Source organism: Nyctibius grandis, chromosome 1 (assembly GCF_013368605.1).
Source record: "Nyctibius grandis isolate bNycGra1 chromosome 1, bNycGra1.pri, whole genome shotgun sequence".
Taxonomy (NCBI): domain Eukaryota; kingdom Metazoa; phylum Chordata; class Aves; order Nyctibiiformes; family Nyctibiidae; genus Nyctibius; species Nyctibius grandis.
Window position 1 is genome coordinate 80,387,668 of NC_090658.1, and position 25,111 is coordinate 80,412,778.

At 42.3% G+C, this 25,111-nt stretch overlaps 1 protein-coding gene across 5 annotated transcripts; it reads left to right on the forward strand.

Annotated features, from left to right (window-relative positions):
* Nucleotides 1–1,326: 1,326 nt before the first annotated feature.
* BEND3 (BEN domain containing 3) lies at nt 1,327–24,943 on the forward strand. 5 transcript variants are annotated; one of them, XM_068408937.1, is made up of 4 exons: nt 1,327–1,552; nt 13,948–13,992; nt 14,459–14,682; nt 19,755–24,943. In XM_068408937.1, exons 2-4 carry the CDS (start codon nt 13,959–13,961, stop codon nt 22,005–22,007), a joined length of 2,511 nt encoding a protein of 836 aa, XP_068265038.1. In that variant the 5' UTR covers nt 1,327–1,552; nt 13,948–13,958; the 3' UTR covers nt 22,008–24,943. The 5 variants fall into 5 exon arrangements, with proteins under 5 accessions (XP_068265038.1, XP_068265055.1, XP_068265046.1 ...); XM_068408945.1 differs by lacking the exons at nt 1,327–1,552; nt 13,948–13,992 and adding exons at nt 15,759–15,837; nt 19,264–19,439 and having other exon boundaries at nt 14,606–14,682; XM_068408954.1 differs by lacking the exons at nt 1,327–1,552; nt 13,948–13,992 and adding an exon at nt 19,264–19,439 and having other exon boundaries at nt 14,593–14,682.
* Nucleotides 24,944–25,111: the final 168 nt, after the last annotated feature.

A 25,111-nucleotide genomic window follows, 5' to 3' on the forward strand; every position in this document is an offset into this window, starting at 1 on the left:
TCTACAAGGATACTTAATTAAAAAAGAATGTGATCTCTGTTTTATAAATCATTGCTGCCATCTGCCCCCCCAAACGTGAAGCGTGGAAACGGTCTCGTTCAAATGGTGCAGGAAAAGAGCATGAACTCCTTAAGCTTGGGTGTGAATTAAACCAACTTACGGAATTAACTTTCTTTTTAAGTATAGGCTTAAGCTTAAAATGGCACCAAACACCAGCCTTTCCCACTTGGCAATAAACACAGAAACCCACGTTAACGCTGCAGAAAGGCAGGCAGCGCTTCCACGGGTGCCGCCAGCCCGCCGCCGCGTTTCTGGCAGCGCCAGCAGCTCCAAGGGCAGCCTCAGGGGCCCGGCCAGTGCCCGCGCAGGGGCTACGTGCCACTGTCACAGCCCGGCGCTGCGAGAGACTCTCCTCGCCTTCCCTCACGCACCGCCCGCGCAGCTGCCCCGGGGTGACCCACGGGCATTACGGCGGGGGGGTCATTTACCGGCTCCACACCCGGCGCCCAGCACCAGGCCAGGTGCGGCCGGGGCCTGGAGAGCCTCCGGGCAGCCTCTTCGCCCGCCCGGAGCCCGCCGCTGCCTCGGGGTGACCGGGCTCGGCTGACCGGGCGGCCCGGCTCCCCCCACAGCCCGCCGCGAGTGGGTCGGTGGGCAGCGGCCGTTTCCCTCAGGCCGCGGCGGCTAACGGGCAGCGCGCGCCGTGCCCGCCAGTGCGGGGCCGCGCGGCCACGTGCTCGCCACCTCCCGCCACCGGCCCTGGCCACGCGGCGCTGGCCGCGGGCCACGCGCGGGCACGGTCCCCCTCCCCCACCACACACTGTCCTCCGCGCCCCCCGCCCGGCTGCCGGGGCGGGCAGCGCACGCACACACCCGGTCCCGCCGCCTCCCCGCGTGCACGTGAGCGACCCGCCGCGGCGCCACGGCCACGCGAGACCGCGGCCGGCGGAGCCACCCGGCCCCGCGAGGTCGGGGACGCGCTTCCATGCGGCAGCTGCCTGCGGTGAACGCGCCCCGTCCCGGTCCCCGTCCCCGTCACGCCCGGTCGCGTCCGCGAGCGGTGGCCCACGTGCAGCCGCGCCCGCGAAGCTGCCGCGCGCCGTGGGGGCCGGGGAGGGCGCGCCGCGAGGCGGAGGGGGGGGGGCCGCCGGAGCCCGGCGTGGGGGGGGCTGCCCGCGCGGCGCCGAGTGGGCGGCAGGGCGCGCGCGGCGGGGGCGCGCGGGGTCTCCAGTGGGAACCGCGCGTTCCCTGTGGCAGCGCCAGGGAGGGCGGGGGGTGGGTAGGAGGGGGAGGGGGAGAGCGGCCTGCTCCTCCTCCCCCCCCCTCCCCTCCCGCCTCTGCCCCTGCCCCGGGGCGGCGGGTGGCGCTGGCCGCGGCGGCTCGGGGCTCGGTGTCCTTGTGCGGAAATGACACACGGTCCCGTCACGTCACGCGAGAGCGCAGCGCGCGGACCCTCGCACACAAAGAGCGGGGGGGAAACGCGGGCACCAGCGGCGGCCGCTCCGACCGCCCCCGCCGTCCCGGGGCTCCCGTGCCCCCGCGCGGAGCCGAGGTAAGTGCCGCCGCTGCCGCTGCTCGCCGGCCGGCTGGCGGGAGGGTCGCCCCTCCGCACAGCCCACGGCGGGGAGCGCCGCCCCGGTGGGTAGGGGAGGAACGGGGAGGGTGGCCGCGCCAGCAGGCGAGCGCGCGAGCGGGAGGTGCGGGGCTGGCCCCTCCTCCCAGCGGCGGCTCGGGCCCCCCCCCGCCGCCTAGGGGCGCGGGCTGCCGGGCGCGGGGGGCTCTTTGTTCGTTGCTCGGAACGTTGCTATAGCGCTGCGGCGCGGGGCGCGCGCGCCCGGCCCGGGTGCCTCCATCTGCGGGGCGGGGGGAGGAGAAGGGCGAGCGGAGAGTGGAACGGTCACGCCGCCGTCACCTCCCGTCTCACCTCACCCCCTCCTCCTCCCGCCCTCCCCCACGCGCCGGCCACATAGATCCGCCCGGGCAGGCTTCGGACCGGAAGCACCAACCGCCGCCGCCACCGCCGCCGCCTCGGGCTCGTGGGTCTGACCGCGGAAGCGGCCCCGGCCGCCGCGTGCGGGGCGCGCGGGGCGGCCTCACCGCAGCCCCCGCCTCCGGGCGTGGCCTCGCCGCCGCGCCGCTCCCACGTGGCCGCAGCCGCCCCCGCCGCTCTGCGGGGGGCCCCGGCGGGGAAGGGGGGCGAAAGGGGTATCCCGGCGGGGCGGGCTGGCAGGCAGCGTCCCCGGCAGTTGCCCCCTCCTGGTACCGGCTTCCGCCGTGCCTGCCGAGGCGCCCCGCGGTGACTTGGGAGGAGCCCGCCGAGCAGCGTGGGGCCAGGCGCCCTGTAAAAGCGAGGGCTGGGGTCAGGCCCCTGCCTGGCAAAAACGGTGGCGGTAGCGTCGAGCGGGCGATTCTGTGGTGATTCGTATCGGTTCTTGGCGGGTCATGCGCTGAGGGCACCGGAGGAGGCCGCGGCAGGGTAGCCCCCCGCCGCTGCCCTGATCATCCGCTGCCTCTACCCTACTTTCCGCTGTGGTATGTCCACGCAGCCTTTTGTAAATAGAAGGGGACAAACTCTGAACCAGCAGAATGCCAGCCGGCGGCAGGCCAGCGGCCATGTGACGGCTTCCACATAGCGTTGACGCAGTCCCCGAGCTTTTTGGATTGAAGTGCGGGTCGAGTTCGTCGCTGGCACCTATAAAAAACAGTGCATGCCCGACCCCTGGGGCAGAGACATTTAAACAGGGAAAGGAAAACCTTTTCCCTGCTTCTGGCTTATACCTGGTCATCAGATTATGAGTTTACGTGAATGATTACATCTAATAAATAGTTGCCAATATATGATAATACATTTTCCTTATCTCTGCTACTAAATCAAACTTAGCATTGGACCAACCGCACTTTTATCTTTGCTAAGTATTTTCATAGATTAGGTAAGTCCAGTGTATAAAAATAAAGCAGAGTTGATTGCAGTTTCGAGGAGATTTTAAATTGTACAAAGTTCGGATGGAACGGTATTTTAAAATAAAAGCAAAGAGTGAGGGGAGGGAGAATGCAGCACTGAGGAAAACAAAATGTTTCTAATAGACCAGGGGAACACACCTAATTGAAGCAAACCAAATTGATGCATTAATGCTTGAAATAAACTAGGTTAGTATTTTGCTAACCAGCGCAAGGTTAAATTGGTGTTTGATAAAGTATGGGGAACAGGTTGACAAAACTTCCACTTTAGGCAACTTGTGGGAAAACTGAGAAGAGTGATTTTTTTATTCCCTGATTTAAACTGCATCTGCAGATGTAAGTAAAATTAAATTAAAAAAGACTCAAATTGAGAACATGCCCTGTAAGTCCTGTTGGCAAAGTGCCCTTGTTGCAGGCTGGCTTCAGTGGAGACTTGAGGCTTCCTGTCCTCCTCCACAGGGCAGCAGAGGAGGTTTTCAAACTATATTAAGTATAGGGATTTTATTGTCCGTAAGGGTAATGCTTCCAACAACATCTGCTGCCGCTTTTAAAAATTTTTTTTCATAGTTTTAGAACTTGTTATACATGTATTTATAGTCAGAATGTGATTGTAATGTTGGAATATTGTTTTCTAAAGTATTTAATATTTCTAATGTCAGTACTGGATATCAATAATAAATTTCACTCAAAAACGCCACTCTTGGGTAACTAGCAGCACCCTACTGTCTAAAAATTGATAGGACAGAAAGCACCTGCTTTTAGTATTTGTATTTTCTACCTGCATTTTGCTCATTGTTCAGTTAACTGAGGCAACGTTCTTATTTCACAGTTTCTTTAGGATGGGTAGTCAATTTGAAATCTATTACCTGTTTTGGTTTTTAAATGAAGGCGGTTTCAGGTATCGGACTTGTTCAACCTGCTACCTTTTCAAGTAACTTCCCAAGCGTTTTCAAAATTTTTGCTCAGAGAAGTCACAAGTTATAAGGAAATGTGACTAAATATATACAAAGTACAGTCAGGTGTACAAATCAAACAATACAGATTTCACCTTCCCTCCCCAATTTCTGTCTGTTATAATAGCTTTAGGTGTAATTTGTAACATTGGTAAGTAATGTTGTTTCAGGCAGCGTACTGACAGTGACCCTTTCTAGTTATTTGCTTATTCTGAACATCGTACCTATGAGTGTGGTGATGAGGTTTTCAGCCATAGAAGGATACTTAAATAAAAAATAAAAATGTTAATGAAAATGCAAAAAAAAAGTCCAGAAAAAAAATTGCATGGTTTTGTTTTTTTGAGAAGGTCTTGTCAAAATTGTGTAATATTTAAAGTCAAATCACTGGCCCGTGGAACTGAACAGAAGGCAAACATTGCCTCTAAGAAATACATTTTACAGCTCAATTTTGGAGTGGTATTTATGTGTAATTCAGTTGAATTGAATTTGAGTTGCATTGTTTTTTACAAATTGGAGGAATCAAATGTACCCCAAGGATAATTGCGATATTGAAATTATTGAACCCAGTGCTACAGCTAGGAAGTAAAAGATGCAGATTACTTGGCTCCCAAAGCAGAACCCAGAACTCGCAGTTCTCTAGGTTTGCTTCTACACCCAGCAGGAGAGCTTTCCAAGAGACAGCCTGGAGAGCAACACGGACCTCGAGCAGGAGGCACCTCCTGGGCAGCCTGAGCAGAGCCACGTGCCTTTGGTCCGTCTCCTCCTGGGACTGCAGGGCTGCATGTTGAGAATGGATGTTTGCTCTCATTATTTCAAAGCGTTACGCAGGAATCGTTCCTCTAAAACATCATGAGGGACAGTATTTTGCGCTGTCACCAGGCGGTTAGAGCAGCCCTCTGCTCACCTGCTGCATGTGACAGGACTGCTTCCACCTGCCCACACCAGCTTTCAAGACTGTGGGCATCGCTTGGGAAGCGCCGGTTGCCTGCTGTGTTTTATCGAGTGCATGTTTCTTGTGAAATACAGACAGGGACCCAGAGATGGGGAGCAGGACCTCAGATGCTTGACTGTCCAGTGAGTGTCTGAATTACTAGATTGATTAATCATTGTCCCTTGCTGAGGATGAATATATATACAATAGTTTTGGTTGGCTCTGGGTAAACCACACTCTAATTACGTAGCATAATACCATTGTCATTTTGTAAAGTTCTGTTACAGGAAGGCATGTGTAAGAGGAGGTGCTACTTTTGGCTGTTAAACAGCAGTTCAATGTACGGATCTTGTAAAATTTAGCCAATATTACCTCCTTAGAATATCAGCTTTTTTGGTATTCCCATCATTTATTTAACTTTACTAGGTTACCTGTGCTTTAACAGGAGTGTTTTATCTTTCACTGCATGCTGAAAGCAAGGAAATTGAGCAGCTTGTTCCACCTATGCTATTAAACACATATTTAATGTTACTAGCAAACATGTGTGTCTTGTCTTTCAACCAAAATGTAAAGGACAATTCACCTCTTCAGAAGCAAATGACACTCAAATAGAATACTTTTTCGTTGAAGCCTCTGAGTTTTTTATATGAAGCAACGTACCATAATGAGGTTTTAAAAGGAATAAACATAATACACAACATCTAAACGCCTGTATTTTTAATAACATTCTTATAGTCGATAATGAAGAGTTAGAGACATTCCTTCCAACCTACATGAAGATGCTAAAATATTTAGTGGGATGGTCTGCATTCAAGAAGCAGCGTCTACATATTTACCAGCATTAATGAACTGAACAGTACAGTGTTACACAAACATTTAAATTAAAAATAGCAAACTTCTATAGAACTGATAACAGGCATTCTTATTATATTAGAGTATATTAGTTAAGGTAATGATTCATTTACATTTGTAATTATAATTAACAAGTGTTATGAAATCAGAATTGCTTTCCACATACAGCATGTGTGCATTTTTTATACCTTTCTACATGGTTTTCACACTAATGCTTGTTTTTTAGTTGCCAGAACATATTACATTAGCTATGGGAGTTTGAAAAGTGATGAGTTACAATTTTTAGTTATGAACAGCAGAACAACAGTATTTTTTTCTGGTGGACTTTTCAGAGTCTGGTGGACTTTGTTTTTTTTAAGTCAGAACTCAAAAGTGATCAATCAGGCTTTCTTTAAGAATGATTGCAAAGGCAGAGAACTACCTTGATCTTACATTATCAGCAAGATCTTTTCTCTTTGCATTGTGTTTTTACAACGATCACGATCATAAGACAGGTAGGGAAAGCATCCTCCAAGGCCAGCACGTGAGTAATTGTTAGGTAGTAAATAGGAAGAGGAGAATGCACATCATGGGATGGTTTAACTTGGGCTTATGATTCAATTCTGGTTTATATATCAATAACTAGGTACACTTTTATGCTACTTTTAAGTAGCATTATGCATTAGAGTAGATGATATGAGACTGAAATACGTTTAGAGTATGATTTGCAATTTGCTCCCTTACTCATAAAATCTTTTGTACCTAAGTGCTTTAAATCCTTAAGGCTTCGGTGCATTTTTTGGGTAGGCACATTTTTGATAAATTGATCACATTTTTTGCTCTGCTTGCAAAAGTAGCATCAGGGTGGTAGTTAGCACTAAATGCACAGAGAAACATTCCAAAACCTCATTTTTAAGGTATTCTTCCATCCTTTGGAACTCACAGCATTGCGCTGTGCTCTGAGCTTCCCTGTTAACCACGGGTAATACCATTTCAGTGTTGAATGTTGTTACCAAAGTGGTACAAGGATACAATTAAGTGTCATAACCTGGTAAGTCTTGTGAATAGAAGCATGTGTCTAAGTGATACCAATGGAAGTGGGGAGTGGTAAGTCTCTTCACTGAGCTGTCTTGTTTCTCATCTAATCTGATGAGAAGAAGGGAGAGCAGGATCTGTGGAAAGGAGATTTGGCCAATAGTGACAGACAAGGTGTGCTGGGAACCCCCCTTCTTTCTGTGGCCCCTCATGCCCTCGCCCACCGCTCCTCTTCCACTTGCCCTACAGTGTGACAGAGCCTGGTGATTAGATCACTCTTCTAGGATTTGGGGACCTGGATTCTTATCTATGCTGCAAAATCAAGAGCAGGAAAGTTTAAAAAAAAAGAAATCAAGTTTCTGGTTCTCAAATAGGTCTTTAAGCATTGTACCATTGGTAAGTGAAATACCCTATGCTTATTTATGACAGTCCTCTGTGAGACTCCCAAGGTATTGAGCATGTTCTGAAAATGGGTGTTGAATCTTAGTCAGCAGGCCAGATGCAGAGGAGTTCCTAGTGCAGCAGTCCCAGCAGGGCTCAAAAGGTTTTGTGTTTGTTGTCCACCAGAAACTTGGTATCTAGAATCTACTACCACTTACAAGTTTAGTTGGCATCTGAGTGGAATTTGTGGCTCTTGCTGCAAATCACGAGATCACAAATCAAACACACTTAAATTGGTGTCTAGAGTTAGACTGTAATGCATATTCAATTTATTTGAAGTAGCTTCACTTGAAACAGGAGGACACAATACTGTATATTGGATCAGTTCTCTGCAAATAGGCTCACTGTACATTAGTTTAAAAAGAATAGTATCCTCATTTACATGATTGCAAATCTAGGTATTTTCATTCACTTCTCTTAGAAGAGCAAAGCTTTAATTGTCTTAAGAAAGCAGTCCTTTTTGGTTCATCTTTTTTAACTGTTTCAGAAGTGTCATGATGTGTGGGTGAGTCTGGAGGACTGAGCCAAAAGAAACATTTGTGTCCTCCCAGGTGAGTGCTGGCATCCCACAGTCTCCGTTGTGTGACACCTAGCAGTGGCTCAGCACAGGTGTCTGCACAGTACCAGCACTGGTAGCTATCAAGGCAGTTTAGATGGGAAGGTGACTACATGCTGACACATCAGCAAGCTGTTTATTTTGAGACATTGATTACATAGAAATTACAAACTACATACCGTTTTCAAGAAGACTGTTCTCAACAGATGAAATGTAGGCAGTAAAATCTAATGATTTATTGTTTCCATTGTGAGGATGGGGTCCATTTACCTCTTCTTCCTTGATTGCTGAATTTCCCCGAGTGCTACACATCTTCCTGTTTATCCCACATTAGATAGGGTTGGCTAATGGCTGCACTAGAAGCAGATTGCCATTAATAAAAGCAGAGTCTCTTTTGAAGAAAGAGAGTATTCGCTATTTGCTTCATTTTTTAGTGTTCAGAGGTGTAGGATCCATAATCAGGGTTGTACGAGTTACTCTTTATGAGTGTTTTACCCATGTTTTAGCATAAGCATAGAGAAACAGTGTGTTAGTTTACATATTGAATACCGTTTTGTTAGGTGTTTCTGAACTGTTCACACATTCTTTGGAATTTAACTTTATATACAAGACAGAAACCAAAAAACACAGAGAAAATACTTCTAAAATAACTTTGTTCACAAATTAACATATTTACAAGCAAAATCCTAAAAATTGAAATTTAAGGTTTATTGTTCGTATTTTGTAAAGCATGATTTTTGGGGGCCAGTTCAGGTGGAAATAGAAGAAGTTTCAGCTAAAATTCAGAGATATGGGTGCTTAGGCTGCAGTGGCAATCGACTTCATTAGGATCAGGATCTGGCTGTTGACATAGCTGCTGTTGTAGGTGTTTGGTATGTTTTGGAATCTGCCTTCCAGATCCTCTTTTCACCAGAAAGTAGGATGTACTGCAGCATCCATCTGTATCCCAGCAATATAAAGCTACCGAGGCTGGTTGCTGTGCCAGTCACGGCTGCAGAGCTGGGCTCCCAACTTCAGCACAGGGTGTTCACCCCTTCCTAGAACTAGCTAGCTAACTGCTGTCCTCTAGATAGCATTGAGTCAGTATTAGGCTAAGAATGATGATAAAGATATTTATCTTCTGTTTTGAAAAAAGACATGTAAGGTAAGAATGAAATATGTTGTGTACTCAACAAGGAACAACTGTCAGGAGTTTGCTTTGCTGGATGGATTTCTTACTTGATTGCTTTTTGCACTATTTTGTCCCAAGTTCTTTTAGGTCTTTTTTCTTCCAGCTTTGTTTCTTCTCACGATCTGGGGCAGAATGCTATCTCAAAACAGATTTTGACACTGCTGCCTCTTCTACGGAGGCAGTAATTCTTATTCTTAAGTACTGATGCACTGCAAATAGTATTTTAAAGAATCTGAAATGTTTTCTCTTTAGTGAACTTTAAACAATCAACAAAATTATTGTTAGCCTTACATAGACAGACATACGTACAGGGACATGCACGTGCACGCGTGAGGGCTTCCCCCCTTCCCGTAGGACCTCATTTCTTACGGAAGCAATGATACAATTGCTCTGTTGGTATCTGTGTCTGCTCACTACTCACTTGTGTGTCCATTGCAACCCAAATTTGAAGCGAGATGATGCTGTAAATAGATGATAAGTGAAGTTTCATGAAATGGTTGAACCAAGCCAGTGGCTTGCTGGTATGAGAGAGATTTTAATTCCTCCTTTCCATCCCAAATCTCATGCATGCTCCTGAGCTAGGCCTGATTACTTGCCTTTCTTCTCTGAAATAGAAGAAAAGTAACCCAGCAGAGAAAGAAGTGAATTGTTTTCTGTCAGTTTATGAAGCTGGAACAGCTCACTGAAGGTTAGGGTGGACACCCATGCTTGACTGAGGGACCAGGTGGGACTATGAGGCAGGAAATCAGCGGGGCAGTTGACTCCTGTCTCTTGACAGAAATTCTTATATGTGCTTCATTTTCTCATAATACCTAAGTTCTTACAAATCCTACAAAAAAGATAGGAAACCAGATAACAAGAGAGATGTTACCAGGGCTCCCAAAAATGAAAAGGTTGTAACTCGTGCTTTGTTTGGCACCAAAGAGTTCAAATATGAAACCTAGAATTTCCAGGCTTCATTGATTCTGATGCTCTTCGGACTATTTGCTTTTATAGAACAGATTAATTGTATTCTGGCAGTTTTGAAGGGAAAATTTCTTTTTTTCAAAATAAGTAATAACACTGCTTCAAATATGCGAAACAGTATTTTGACAATACTATTTGAGTTTGGGATAGCTTTGATCTTCCTGCTGTTGCATCCTTTAGAAAGTTAACCAGGTTGTGCGCTTTGCTTTAGTTTTCGGTTTTTGCAGTTTTAAGGAGTGACTATTCAGATCCTCATTTATCTTCTCCTTCCAGTTTCCTTGTATTCTCTCAGAGGAATTCTCCTAAAGCTTTTTTCGTATTTGAATAGCAGTAGTAGCAGGAGTTAAGAGAAAAATATAACTCCCTATATCCCCTCCTAAATATTTTGTGTCGTTTCCCCCATCACCACCTTTATATTCTTCCCTTCTGACTCTGTGTTTACCATCTTTTAGTGTTTTGCTCTAATAGAGCAGTCTAGGGTTATCTGGAAAACCATTTTGATTTCCATTGCAGAATACTCTGTAGTGGTATTGGCTGATTTGCTTACTGTCACCTCAGGCCCTCACAAAAAGACTCTCTGTCACACTTGACCACTAGCACACATTGGTCTTGTACCATAACCCTCAGAGCTAAGCCTAGTGCAGTATGGAAAAGTGTAAGAAAGATCTAGAAACTGAATGTCAATATATCTGGGATATCAGGGCAAAATACGAACATTTAGTACTATGTGCTTTTCTTAAGGTCCAGCGTAGCTTTTTGATGGGGCTATACGAAGTACACTGCCTTAGGATGTTTGTGAAGAGCTGTAGTGACTGTGTCTAAATTCGTAAATAACCCTCACCAGTGCTTATCAGGTGGTTTAGAAGTTGGTGTGGGCCACTTATGTTTCATGCTGTTATGTCTCTACAGAGTTTGCAAAAGTTTAAGTGAAGTGATTGTAAGCTGGCATAATTTATATGTGGATCAATTAATAAATGCAAGTCCTGAAATAGGGGTTTATGGTGGATAAAAGGAGTAGATATCTAAGGGGTTTGTAGTAGCTCTACGTCCAACTGAGAGAGACTTTTTCTGGTGACACAGTGATGAAGGCAATCTCATGTTATCCTCTTAAGGATGCCCTTTGGAAGACTGTACATAGGGGCTATACTGAAGATCAGCACATCAGAGGATATTTTGGCTTCTAGAGTGGCCCAGTATGAGCTCCCCGACAGGATGCACCCACGAGTGTTGAGAGAACTGGCAGACATTATTGCCCAGCCACTCTCTATCATCTTTGAAAGGTCATGAGAACAGGAGAGGTTCCTGAGGACTGGAGGAAGGCCAATGTCACTCCAGTCTTTAAAAAGGGTAAGAAGGAGGACCCAGGCAACTACAGGCCTGTCAGCCTCACCTCCATCCCTGGAAAGGTGATGGAGCAGCTCATTCTGAATGCTATTTCTAAGCATGTGGAGAAGGTCATCAGAAGTAGTCAACATGGATTCACCAAGGGGAAATCATGCTTGACCAATCTGATAGCCTTCTATGATGACATGACTGGCTGGGTTGATGAGAGGAGAACAGTGGATGTTATCTACCTTGACTTCAGCAAGGCTTTTGACACTGTCTCCCATAACATCCTCATAGAAAAGCTCAAAAAGTGTGGCTTAGATGAGTGCACAGTGAGGTGGATCAAGAACTGGCTGAATGACAGAGCCCAGAGGGTTGTGATCAGTGGTGCTCAGTCTAGTTGGAGGCCTGTGGCTAGTGGTGTTCCCCTGGGGTCAGTACTGGGCCAGGTCCTGTTCAACCTATTCATCAATGACCTGGATGAAGGAACAGAGCGTACACTCAGCAAATTTGCTGATGACACAAAACTGGGAGAGATGGCTGATACACCAGAAGGCTGTGCTGCCATTCAATGAGACCTGGACAGGCTGGAGAGCTGGGCAGAGAGGAACCTCATGAAGTTCAACAAAGGCAAGTGTAGAGTCCTGAACCTTGGGAGGAATAACCCCATGCACCGGTACAGGTAGGGGGCTGATCTACTGGAGGGCAGCTCTCCAGAGAAGGACCTGGGTGTTCTGGTGGACAACAAGTTCACCATGAGCCAGCAATGTGCCCTTGTGGCCAGAAAGGTCAATGGTATCCTGGGGTGCATTAGGAAGAGTGTGGCCAACAGGTCAAGGGAGGTTATCCTGCCCCTCTACATGGCCCTGGTGAGGCCACATCTGGTGTACTGTGTGCAGTTCTGGGCCCCCCAGTTCAAGAAAGATAAGGAATTACTGGAGAGAGTCCAGCGAAGGGCTACAAAGATGATCAGAGGACTGGAGCATCTTTCTTATGAGGAGAGGCTGAGAGAGCTGGGTCTGTTCAGCTTGGAGAAGAGAAGACTGAAAGGGGATCTTATCAACACTTACAAATACCTTAGGAGTGGGTGTCAAGAGGAGGGAGTCAGACTCTTCTCAGTGGTGCCCAGTGACAGGACAAGGGGCAATGGGCACAAGCTGAAACATGGGAAGTTCCATCTGAATATGAGGAAAAACTTCTTTACTTTGAGGGTGACAGAGCACTGGAACAGGCTGCCCAGGGAGGCTGTGGAGTCTCCTTCTCTGGAGATATTCAAAACCCGCCTGGACGCAACCCTGTGCAACATGCTCTAGGTGAACCTGCTTTGGCAGGGGGTTGGACTAGATGATCTCCAGAGGTCCCTTCCAACCCTTAACCATTCTGTGATTCTGTGAGCTGATTTTTAACTCCATGCATCTTTTGTTTGGATGTGTGTGTTACCCATTGTACTGCAATCATAGAAAATCTTACCCTGAACGGGATCTCATAATTACCATTAACAGCCATCAGTTACTGACAAAGAAAAATTTGTAACTACACAGTATTCAAGTGTTTGCAGAGTTTTTAATAATATTTTGAGATTTAAAAAAATAATTCTATTGAACAGTATTCAAAAGTAAGGTAGAGACCTTTTTCCTCCAGACAAAACAGATTCCCTCTCTGTTTCTCTCCTCATCTCTCTTTTAAATTTCATTATAATTCCCACTCCTGGGCTGTACGTACACTTTTGATGGACTGGTTGCTTTATTCACTTGCTCCAGCCAGAGAGAAGCCTGCCTTGATTTCAGACCTTGGCTAAAGGATAGGCGGGAACAGTTTAAAGAAAACTGTTAGAAAGAAGAATTTAACTGTGGAAAATGTAAATTAATAATATTCTGGGGCCAAGTAAACATGACGCTGTGTGTAGATGAACATGAGCGGCGTATGACAGTTTACCAGTGGCCAGCTTACCAGTTGAGAGCATCAGTTTGCAGCTGTGTGCCCTGTAGCGGTCAGTGAGATCTGATTAGGTGGTTTGCTTTGTAGATCTCCAGAAGATTTAGAGTGTCTTTTAGGAACATGTCCACAGATTTATGTTTGCCCCCAAGTAATTTGCAAAATTAGTTTTCAAGGACTGAGAAATACAACTGAGTCTTTCAAGTGAAAAGTAATGCTAAAAACATACTAGAATAATACAAATACTTGTTTTTCCTTACAAAAAAACATTCTTACATTATTTAGAGGCTGTCAGAAAAAAAGTAGTTACTATAGATCTACAGATTGCTCTGCTTGTATTGATGCAATCCATATCAAAAGATCAAAGATTTTTAAAGGAAAACTTATTCCAGCATGTATATTCCAGTTTATGATGAGTTTTCCTTCTGTGATGACTTTGGGTCACCCACAATGACAACATAAAAACATTTGACTGTAATAAGAAGTAGTGACTTGTTGCAGGATGGAGAGTTTAATACGGTTAACTGCTGTTTATATACTGCCAAGATACTTTATAGAGAAGGTTAAAATGACTTCTACTTTTCTCCATGTCAAAGACATACAATTTTAAGTATATTCCTAGCTGTTGTGTGTAGTCTGCAGTATAGTTTGCATGTTGACAGGTAAATGGCCATGAAATTTATAGAAAATAGCTAGGTTCTACAAATGTACACATTGGAAATTATCTGTGGGCTGTTAATGCCCAATGGCTGTAGATTAAAAGTAGTTATAAAAACAGATGTAGGTATTTCCTGATTGCAGAAGATGCTGATATTTATTTTTGTATTTTTGTTTTGTTCTTTAGTGAAATAGAAGATGAATTCTGCTGAAATCACTGATGAAGATGAAGGTAAAATATTATACTTTGTGTAATTTATGATCAGGCAAAAATACTCATTGAATGAAAGCCTTTGTAACCTGATAAAGAATGCACTTGGATCAAGACAAATTACATTGATGTTTTTTAAAAAGCTAAAACACACCGTTATCCTTGTTACTCATTATATTTTCTGCTCTACGTCCCTCCCCCCCCCCTCAAAAAAAATCTTCCTACTGTAACTTACTTTGTTTGTAATTTAGACTCTTCTTTGGGGAAGAAACTGTCATTTACTGGATGACTGAATGATTCCTAGCATAATAAAAACTTGACTTTTGGAGTGGCCTCAGCATAGACTTATTGTATAAGTCATAAAAAATAATGATGTTCTTCAAAACACATTTTCATAAAAAGAAACAAACCACAAAAGATTGTATTAAGGGTGTCATGGTTTTCTGGAGAGAGTGCTTTATCTTTCTAAACCTTCTCTTTTTCCCAGTAAAAATTCCTAAAAAAAATATTGTGAAAGTAGAAGCAGAAAATGAAGATGAAGCTCTAGACTGCTCGGTAACATCCAGATCTGCTGAGAAACACTCACTGGATGGCACAGTTACTTGCCTACAGGATTCCAGCAAACGGAAACAGACCTCACTTGGTTGTGATGGTTCAGGGAGCCAGCAAGATGTCTTACCCAGTGTGAAGAAAAGACGCTTTACACAAGAGGTGACTTCTCTATACATGACTCTGATTTTTCTGTTTATATTTCATAGGCTAAATTCATTGCTGCTATAAGCAAATGCAAGTTATTTAACTAGATTTGCATTAGTAACAAGTTTGAGTCAAATATGGCTAATCTTAACCCAGTTTGCACACATTACTTGACTGGGTATTTAAATAACATGGGAGTGATCATATCTATGGAATACACTTACAGGTTAATTCATTCTTGTGAAGTACATTTTTGTTGTTTGTCAGAGAACCTAGGAGCAGGTACTGATCTGGATTAACTGAGCATGACTGATCACAGTCCCCCTCATGTCACACAGTCCTTCAGCTGGATCCTCAGTGGTAGAATCAGGGCTGTAATTCTTCCTTCTCTGACACAGATTTTGATGTCAGTGAGACAAGTATAAATTTGTGTGTTACTTGAAAGATAAAAATGCAGGGATGCAGAAGACTTCTGGATATCAAGAGCAGAATGTATTATAGCTTTTGGTGCAGCATCCCACTTGTGACAATCCAGATGTTTGTCCAGCTGGTGAAGGAGATGCCCAGTCTCTTCTGTTATCCTGTTCTAGTGTTTCACCTCTCTAGCAATTGGAGATTTTTGTTAATCTTCGCTGAAACTGAGCAAGTTTCTTTTTGTCCTTGTTCTTTTCAGTAGGGAGATCAGTGCTTATCTGTTGCTAGAAAAGTCTTATGCACATGGGATAGTTGAAGTGATGTTGTCCACCTTCAGCCCTTCCTTTCCAAGACTAACATTCTGTTTCTTCAGCTCTTCTTCAGGAGTCACCTTATTTTTTTGTTGTTCTCTTTGAGATTTCTGAAAGGGTAATGTCCGGTGTTGGATAGTCACAGCTCTTGTAACACCCTCTAGAGCCGTATAATGACCTCCTGGTTTTCACACTCAGCACTTTATTAAAATAACCTAGATTCAAATTCATCGTCTTTTGAATAACTTCAGGCCCTGGGTTATATTTAGTTTATGACCTAATCTAATGCACGTATCCTTTTCTGCTGTTCTGCTACCTAGCCAGTTATTCCATGTTGTATTTGTGCATTTCATTTCTTCTTTCTAGCCATAGCTCTTCATATTTCTTTTTCTTGACTGTCATCTGTCTGACTTCTTGGGGCTGTTTTTTTCCCTGAATGCCTGTGGTAGGTAGGTTTTAATCTTATTACACGGTTTCTTTCTTTTCCTTCTTCTTTTTACAATTGTTTTACTTACATTCAGATTTAAAAGAGCTTCATAATGGTCTCTGAACTATGCTTGCTTTGGATTTTACTGTTTGCTGTTTGCCTTTAATAAATTTTTAAATTTATTTGAACTGAATTATAACTTATAATATCAGAAAGTGACCCAGTAACAATGATGAAAATTCATTCTTGACTGACCACAGTGAATCAGCATGTTTAGTTAAATAACCAACCACAAATAGTCCTCAATCCTAACAACATTTTTAAAGTTAATTACTTTTCTAGTACCAATATTTTGTTTTAGTTGATGACTTCATTAACTATTTCTGTTTAAATAGAGGACAAAATGTGAATTACTTTTGAGAATATTGTGCTTGTAGTGTATTTTTACTACACATCACATAGGCATCTATGTGTGATATAAGCAGAGCTGTACTTTTAATGTTATATAACTGTAATATTGGGCTGGTGGTTTTATTACTAAATGACTTTCTATCAGAAGACATTTAGCTTTTTAAAAAATCTGATTGTCACTTCATAACCATAAATTAATTTTCCCTAATTTTCTTAAAAAAAAAAGTGTAGAAGATTGTAAGTTTAAAAAATTTACGTGCAAGAAATTTCCAAGTTCTCATGTGTTTGATAGAATTGTTTTACATTTTTCTTGCTCATATATTTATTCTTTACTCATATGCTTGAATGTTATGTTCTGTATTCTTACAGTTATTCAGACTTTCTTTATTAAGCATAATAAAAGTCATAAATTAGCTGGACTTTAGCACTCAGCAGAGCAATAACTAAACAACTTTTAAAACTTGGCTTAGGACTCCAAGAGATAATATGAGAGACTATTTCACAATTACTTATATTGGTCGATGTTTACCAAAATACTGCATTTTGCAAATGTTCAAAGAATTTATATAATATGAAAACTTGCTGTGCAAATCTAATATAAAAAGCAGCACTCTCATGTACATTGAGTCTCACAGAACAATATCTTTGCTTGTTTTTTGATGGTGCATTAAAACTGATCATCTTAAATGGGTGTAGTATTATCTGAAATACATTGGTGTTTAAAGATCAGTGTTACAGAAAACTAATTAAAAAATATTAAATACTAGGTTAATTGGAGAATTTACAAAAAGCCACGTATTTATGCTGTGGATAGTGCTGTTCCCAGATGGAAACTGTATAAAGGCAAGGTAATTAAAAGCCAAAGGGAAGAAAACGAGAATGCATCTGAAATAGAAAATCCTTAAATATAGGCCCAAATGTGTTGTCATCTGTTAGTCGAACGCTATGAGTTTCTGCAATGCAGATAACCAGTCCGTCCCACAACCAGACCCAAACACTGTGAGCTGCATTAGTGAAAGGACAGAAGTTCTGCTGCCATCGCAGCAGAGATCTGCGGTAGTTCTTAGCGTGAACACTTCTCCTCCTCCAGAGCACTGCGTCCAAAACCGAGAATGCAAACTTTCACAATACTCACTGTCAAAGTGCAATAAGATACTGAAGACAATGAATTTGCGCTGTTTAGTACACATTCTAATATTACTTTGCCCTGGCTCTGTGTGTGCAGTGTACATTAATAGCAGTTACCCCCGCGTTGCCAAGTTTTATTATATAATTAATTAGGGAAAAGGTATGGCAGGAGTTCTGATGAGAACTTCAGACGACTGGTGGCCCATGGCAAGCTATTTAGTAGACAAGGACTTGAATGAATCACACTCTGTATGTGAAGGAACATTTGGAATATTCTCTGTAAACAGGAGTGTTAATGTAAGAGCGAGCTATGTGGGTAGCAGGTCTCACTGTATGTGTAAGAAATGTATTCTCCAGAATTGCAGGTTTTTGTTGCTCTTTTGTTCTAAAACAGTAAAAGACAGTTGTAATTCAGTGTGGGTGCCTCACTGGGGAGCAGAACTATGTTTATTGTCAGTAGAGATTTTCATGACCTGCTTTCAGGTGATGTCTATTTGGGAGAGCTCTGTTACCATCTGGAAACACCTCTGTTTCTCCACTGACAAGTATAGGTGGGGTGTGACAACTTTGGTCCCAGTGTAGGAGCCTGCAGTTGGGTGGGAGAAAAGTGCATCACAGTCTGCTCATAATTTGGTCTCTTGTGTTCTGGTATTTTACAAGACACAAAGAGCTGATTTAGTTAGGGTGTGTCATACCACTTGCTGGGGTAAGTCACCCTTTAATAGCTGGTGGTGGTACAGGACTCTGGTTCCTCGCTGTCCTCATAGCAAATGTGCTTTAATATGAGTGGGATTGGAGGGACAGTCTTCTAAACGGGACCTGGAAGTCAGGTGTCCTAGGCACCACCACGGCTAGGGATTCTGTGCACAGTGGAATCCATTGCCTTTGCATTATGCTTTCGTTTTATCATCTGTCCATCCACACAGCTTTGGTTGTGAAAACATGAGGTTTCGTATGTAGGGTTGTATGGTGTGAATGAGAGCAGAACTTGGAAACACAGCTTCAATTTAATTGAGTCTGCTGGTTTCTAAACTTGGAGGGGAAACCAGCTTGTTCTTTCTGAGCCTCTTTTGAGTATACATTGCATTAGAAATTAAAAAGTAATTAGATTCAATTTGTCACTGCAGTGAGCCGATGCCAAGTGTGAGTACACATAGGGACCAGATTAATTTCATGAGTGTTACAGTTCTGTTTTTTTCAGAAAGGAATCTTAATTCAAGATCCTCACTGTAGGATGTAGTGGGGTCTTCACTAGAATTTCAAATTGCTTGTGGCTCTCAGCTCAGACCTCAAGTCTGTGTTCCATTTGTTTTAATACTTGAATGCAAATTCTGTGGTTTTTATCTAATTAATGTTCTGTGGAACAAGCCAAGCAAAATGTTTCAGTACAGTTTTCTCTAAAATCTGTGAGTGTTTTCTTATGTTTGAATTCTGTATGTTGGATTTTGATTCTGTTGTATCTACTTAACTTCCTAAGAATTATTTGCAATATCCATGTGTTTGCAAAAAATCCCAACCCACCCAAGCCCTGCATATTTGCTCTGAGTTGATGAAAATGCTTGCTTTCAATTTCAAGCCATGAGGAAGAGTTAGAAATTATTGAGAACATTAATTCCTTAAGAGGTCATTACTTGTTTTTTATATAAATAATTTAGAAAACTAGAAACTCATTAGTCTAAACTTCCCTGCCTTTCAGAAAGAAAGAAATCTTAGGCTTCCGCTTCTAAAAAGACAGTACCAAGGTACTTCTCACTTTGTTTTTATTATTTAAATAGAATACTTTTTTAAATTACAGTAATTCTTAGAACTTGTTTAGGAGTTGTACACCATTATAAAGATTAAAACAACTGTATAAATCTTTCATATCAGGAAGAAGTGAATAAGCATAATTTTCGTGTCTTACAGCCTTTGAGTATTTTCAAAAGCTAACCTAACGAGAGTGCTGGAACGTTAAATGCAGTTGTTGGAGGCAGTGGCAAGGTCACAGGACGAGGAGTCAGAAAATCTAGATTCTATTCTTGGCTCTGTTGCTGACTTGTTGCCACCCAAATTCTCTACAGCCCATGATCCTCATACGCAAGGTGAAGCATATTGATACTTAATTTGGGAGAGTCTTTAGAGCTTTGTGGGTAAAGAGTACTAAATGTTAATGTTGCATTTCTATTCCACAGAGAAAGCCATGAGCCAAAACAAAAAAAAAGCACCCTAAATAATACTTTATTTTTATTTTTATTTTTCCTAGTGAATTTATTAATTTTGATGTATTTAACATAACTAAGTCCTCTGGAGAAAATTTGACTTTGCATATTTATGTAACAATGCCTGCTTAAGGGGCACATATTTATAGCTAATATTTTTAAGGCAGCCTTACTAATACAATATTTATTCATTCAAAGGGCCCCCTTTCAAACATGAAGAACAGAGATACTGGCTCACCCACTCAGGTAAATGCAGAGCAGCCAAACAAGAACAAGAATCCTAACGTAACATGGCTCTGTGAAGAAGAATCCTTCAGTGACATAACCACTCCGTCTTATAAAAAACCTCTCTATGGCATCTCACACAAAATCACGGAGAAGAAGAACCCGCCAGGAGCAGAGCAGTTTGTTTCTTTTGAGTTGTTTGAAAAAATCAACCCCAGCAGTCCCTCACATCTTCGGACTTTGAACGACCAACGCAAAAGAGACTCAGCTGCAGCCATTGCCGTAGCAGCGGCCACTGCAGATTCTGATCCAAATATATATTCTTTGATACAGAAAATGTTTTACACGCTTAACACCCTCAATACCAATATGACTCAGCTTCACAGTAAAGTTGACCTGTTGTCTCTGGAGGTTAGCAGAATTAAAAAGCAGGTCAGTCCAGCAGAGTCCGTTGCAGACTTCAAGCCTCCCCCGGAGTACCAGCTGACTTCGGCGGAGCTCAAACAAATCATGGATCAAAGCACATCAGGTGGAGACTTAGCTTGCCGGTTGCTAGTGCAGCTCTTCCCAGAGCTCTTCAGCGACGATGAGTTCAGCAGAAGCTGCAGTGCATGCGGCTTTCTCAACAAAAGGAAACTTGAATCTCTTCATCTGCAGCTTATCCGTAACTACGTGGAAGTTTGTTACCCTTCTGTGAAGAACACAGCTGTGTGGCAGGTGGAGTGTTTGCCTCAAGTCAATGATTTTTTCAATAGATTTTGGGCTCAAAGGGAAATGGAAAACAGTCAGCAGAATGTGCAGTCGTCCAATTTTTATGAGACTGAGCAGGTCGAATCCTCTCATTTTATGGAGGATAAAGAGCAGGAGGAAGCTTTGTCCTTGGACAGGAGTAATGCCATTGCCTCAGATTACATGCTGGATGCTCAGGATCTCAATGAATTTTTAGATGAAGCTTCTTCTCCAGGGGAATTCTCGGTTTTTTTGTTACACAGATTGTTTCCAGAACTCTTCGACCACAGAAAATTATCTGAAAGGTACAACTGCTATGGAGACTCTGGGAAACAACTGCTGGATCCTCATCGGCTTCAAATAATCCGTAGGTACACTGAAATTTACTTTCCAGATGTGCAAGAAGAAGAAGCCTGGTTGCAGCAATGTGTTCAGCGAATAAACGATGAGCTTGAAAATACATACATGGATGGAAGTGAATGTGATCAGATGCGAGATGATTGTTATGATTCCTCTAGTTTACCAGATGATGTATCAATCATAAAAGTAGAAGACAGTTTTGAATATGAAAAACCTGGCAGACGCTCAAAAAAAATTTGGCTTGTACCCATAGATTTTGACAAACTTGACTTTCCCCCTCCTGATTTTGATGTCCCTGTCCCAGATTACCTGTTGAACAAAGAACAGATTAAAAGCATATATGAAAGCAGTCTTTCCATAGGCAACTTTGCCTCTCGATTGCTTGTTCTCTTATTTCCTGAACTTTTTACTCATGAAAACTTACGGAAGCAATACAACTGTAGTGGATCTTTAGGCAAGAAACAGCTTGACCCCACTAGAATTAAATTAATTCGACATTATGTGCAGATACTGTACCCCAGAGCAAAGAATGACAGAGTATGGACATTGGAGTTTGTTGGGAAGCTTGATGAGAGGTGTCGGCGAAGAGACACGGAGCAAAGGCGATCGTACCAACAGCAACGGAAAATCCACATGCCAGGGCCCGACAGGAGGGAATTTCTCAGCTATGTAATAAACCCCGAGAGGTTTCGAGAAGAATTCGAAGGGCCGCCGCTGCCACCGGAAAGAAGCAGCAAGGATTTTTGCAAGATACCACTCGATGAACTCGTTGTTCCTAATCCAGACTTCCCTGTGCCTTCTCTGTATTTGCTGTCTGATAAGGAGGTAAGAGAGATAGTGCAGCAGAGCCTGTCAGTCGGCAACTTCGCTGCCAGGCTTCTCGTAAGACTCTTTCCCGAACTCTTTACTGCGGAGAATCTCAGGCTGCAGTACAACCATTCAGGTGCTTGTAACAAAAAACAGCTCGATCCTATCAGACTGAGACTCATCCGTCATTATGTGGAGGCAGTTTACCCCGTGGAGAAGATGGAAGAAGTATGGCATTATGAATGTATACCGAGCATTGATGAAAGATGCCGGCGTCCTAACAGAAAAAAGTGTGATATACTGAAAAAAGCAAAGAAAGCAAAAAAGTGACAGGCTCTTTAAATTCCTAAGACTTTGACCACTAAATTATTGTCAGGATTATGCTTTGGTTTAGACTGAGGGGCCTGTTGGGAGCATCTAGGATAGTCAGGCACTGTTTGTTGCGTTTTAATGTGCGTGTTGCATCTGTGTGGGCACTGCAGCAGTGGGAAGTGGCTTACTGGAGTTGTACATGGATAAAGACTGTAAGTCATTGGTGACAGAGCTATCAGTGACTCGCTAAGAGCATGATTTTCACTGGTGCAACTACATGTATTGAAACTGTATTACTCCACTCCCCATTTCTGCATCTTCCTTTTTTATCACTTTCTAATAACAAATAATTTTTTTTTAATCCTTGTGCTCTTCACGAGCAGTTTTTCATTATACCCTTATAAACAGCCTTATTAGTTAATTTGGAGTTTGAAATTTAAACTTAATTTAAATTTGAAAGTGCCATGTTAATTGGAAATCATTGGAATATTAGACTTTGCTTCTACTGTAATTGCAGCTTCACATTTGTTTTGTTCTTGATGATACTGAGATATTGACAATAATAACACCGTGTCAAAGAATGGGTCAGAATGGTGTCATTTGCGTTCTTGACTGTTACCCAGGTTTTATTTCTAAAGCCAAGAATTAACTGTTGAAGAATTGAGACGTGAGCATAGACACAATGTGAATGTTTTTTTTTCTATTGACGCCACAAGCTTGATCCTGCCCCTGTGAGTTCTTTTTTTATTTTGTCCAGTGTCACTGCTGGTGTGACTGAGGATGGCTTGCCTGAATAAAGCCAGCAGAACAAACCCAAGCCTATACCCATGGAATGTCTTGCCACGCCTGCTTGCCACTCTATTTATAAAATAACAAAGACAACAACAACAACAAAAAGACCCAAAACAAGAACTTAGAAAATTTTGGACCTCACTGTCTATCAAAATCATGATTCCAAAGGTTTTCAGTATTCATATTGAATTGCATATTTAAAAAATATGTGCAAAGATTGGTTTTGTGATGGAATTGAGTTTTTCAGGGTCCCCACGTATGAGCTGTGGTAATGTAACTTACTCTTTCCGTGAATGCAGCACCATCTGGGTATTTTGGGTGTAGAGATATTGAACTCTCACACTTTGCCAAATTCATTTAGTGTAATTAGTAGTTATTTGGAGGCATAACTGTGTATGTATAACTTAGGTTCATACAGTCAAGTTTGCATCATTAATATGTTCAAGTGTAACATCCCCCCCCAGAACCCAATGTGAATTTGCTGTATGATTTGTCACTGGAGAGTGCTGCTTTAAAACTCGTTTTCCTCTTTTTTTTTTTTTTTTTAATTTTAATAATGATAGAAATGGTGAGAGAGAGTCAGACATGGATTTTTAAGACAGTAAAGACTGTGATCACGTACTGACGGTCACTGGAACACCCTGGAGTAATTGTTGATTTTCTCTGTGGTCCTTTTTTGTTGTTTACTTAGATGGGTCATAGTATCAAATTTTAAGTCAGTTCCAGTGTAATTTTCTATTTTAGCATTTGTAAGAAAGTACAAAATAGTTCATATTTTTATTTCAGATTTTTAGAATTTATTGTTCTTAGAGTCATATTGATCCCTTTCTTTTAAAAGCAAAACAAAATGTTTTTTTCCTAATGGCCAGAATTAGTAAAAGTATTATGTTAAACCAGGAGTAAATCATAACAGGTATTAGCATTTGCTCATTTTCCCCATATGCCAGCAACATTCTCAAAGAATGTTTGAAGAAAGTCATGAATGTACTAAATAACACACTGATACTGTTTATAACCATTTAAATGTTTCCTGTTGGTTTAAATAATAGCAGACCGTGCACAAAATGGATATCAGAGCAAATATGGCTATAATAAAATGAAAACATTTTACCAAAGATAAGAACTGATACCATAATGTCTGCATCTTATCTTTCATTTTAGTGCATAAATTTAGCAAATTGAATGTATCAGAAACCAAGACTTTCTCTTGTAATTGTATGCTACCTAGCACCTCTGTGAAATGTTCTACATGCACTTTTATGGGAGATATAAAATGACAGAAATTATTAACAGCTGCTAAATTTGTTGTTGCGAATGGCTGGCCAGGAGGTAAGAAATATAATTATATTTTCTTATCTTACTGTCATACACATTTCACCACTTAGTGATGTCGAAGCTCCCAGAAGAATTCGATACATATTAAACTTTTGTACAATTGGCAGATGTTACTAGCTAGCATGCAAGTTTGAGACATATTGGCTTTTACTGTAGATGTTGACATTAAGTCAAAAAGTCAGTCCATTCATATTATCTATTAAGCAGTGAAAAAACAATTTTCACCTGTTAAAATTACATTTTTGAAAGTGGGTATAGAATTTTTTCATTTTTTTTCTCTTCTGTCTAATTGCTGTGTACATTCCTTTTATCTCACTCTTCACAACCCTTTCACGATTCGTTTGATTGATTGTATGTTTTATAACTGATATCAAGAAAATACAGACATATGAATAGTGACATAGTTCACTAATGAAAGCTTTTGCAGTGCATCTGAAGTACAGCCACTTCATCCAGTTGGTCGGTCTTGTAAATAAATTAAAGACATATTATTTTCATACAAGAGGAATGTTGTCTGGTGATTGCTTGAGTATGAGCAGGAATTGTTTTCCTATAAAATCTGTTACTAAGATCTGAGATAGCCTTAGCTAGTCAGACAATACGTAAATGAAAATACCCTGGTTTGCTGCTGCCATTTAAAAAGATTTTTTTGTCTTTCAGACTTTTTTTGTTTAAAAGAATAAACTTGTCATTTTGGAAGTGAGGTTGTGACGGGAAGGTTGCTAGATATTGAAGTGTTGGGGACATACATAGCCATGCACACACTGACTTCCTATAGATGAACATTACTTTCTACCTACCAGGTCAGTAAACCCTGTTAAGGTGAATATCAAGTGTCTCTGTCTACTTCTTATAGTTTAAATGTATCAGCTTTGGATAAGCATTGAATAGCCCACTTCTAACAGCTTTCTAAAAGAAACAGTGTAATATATCATAGCTCTATATTTTTGTGTCTTACCCATTTTCTACGAATTAAAAACTTGCTTAGAAGCTCT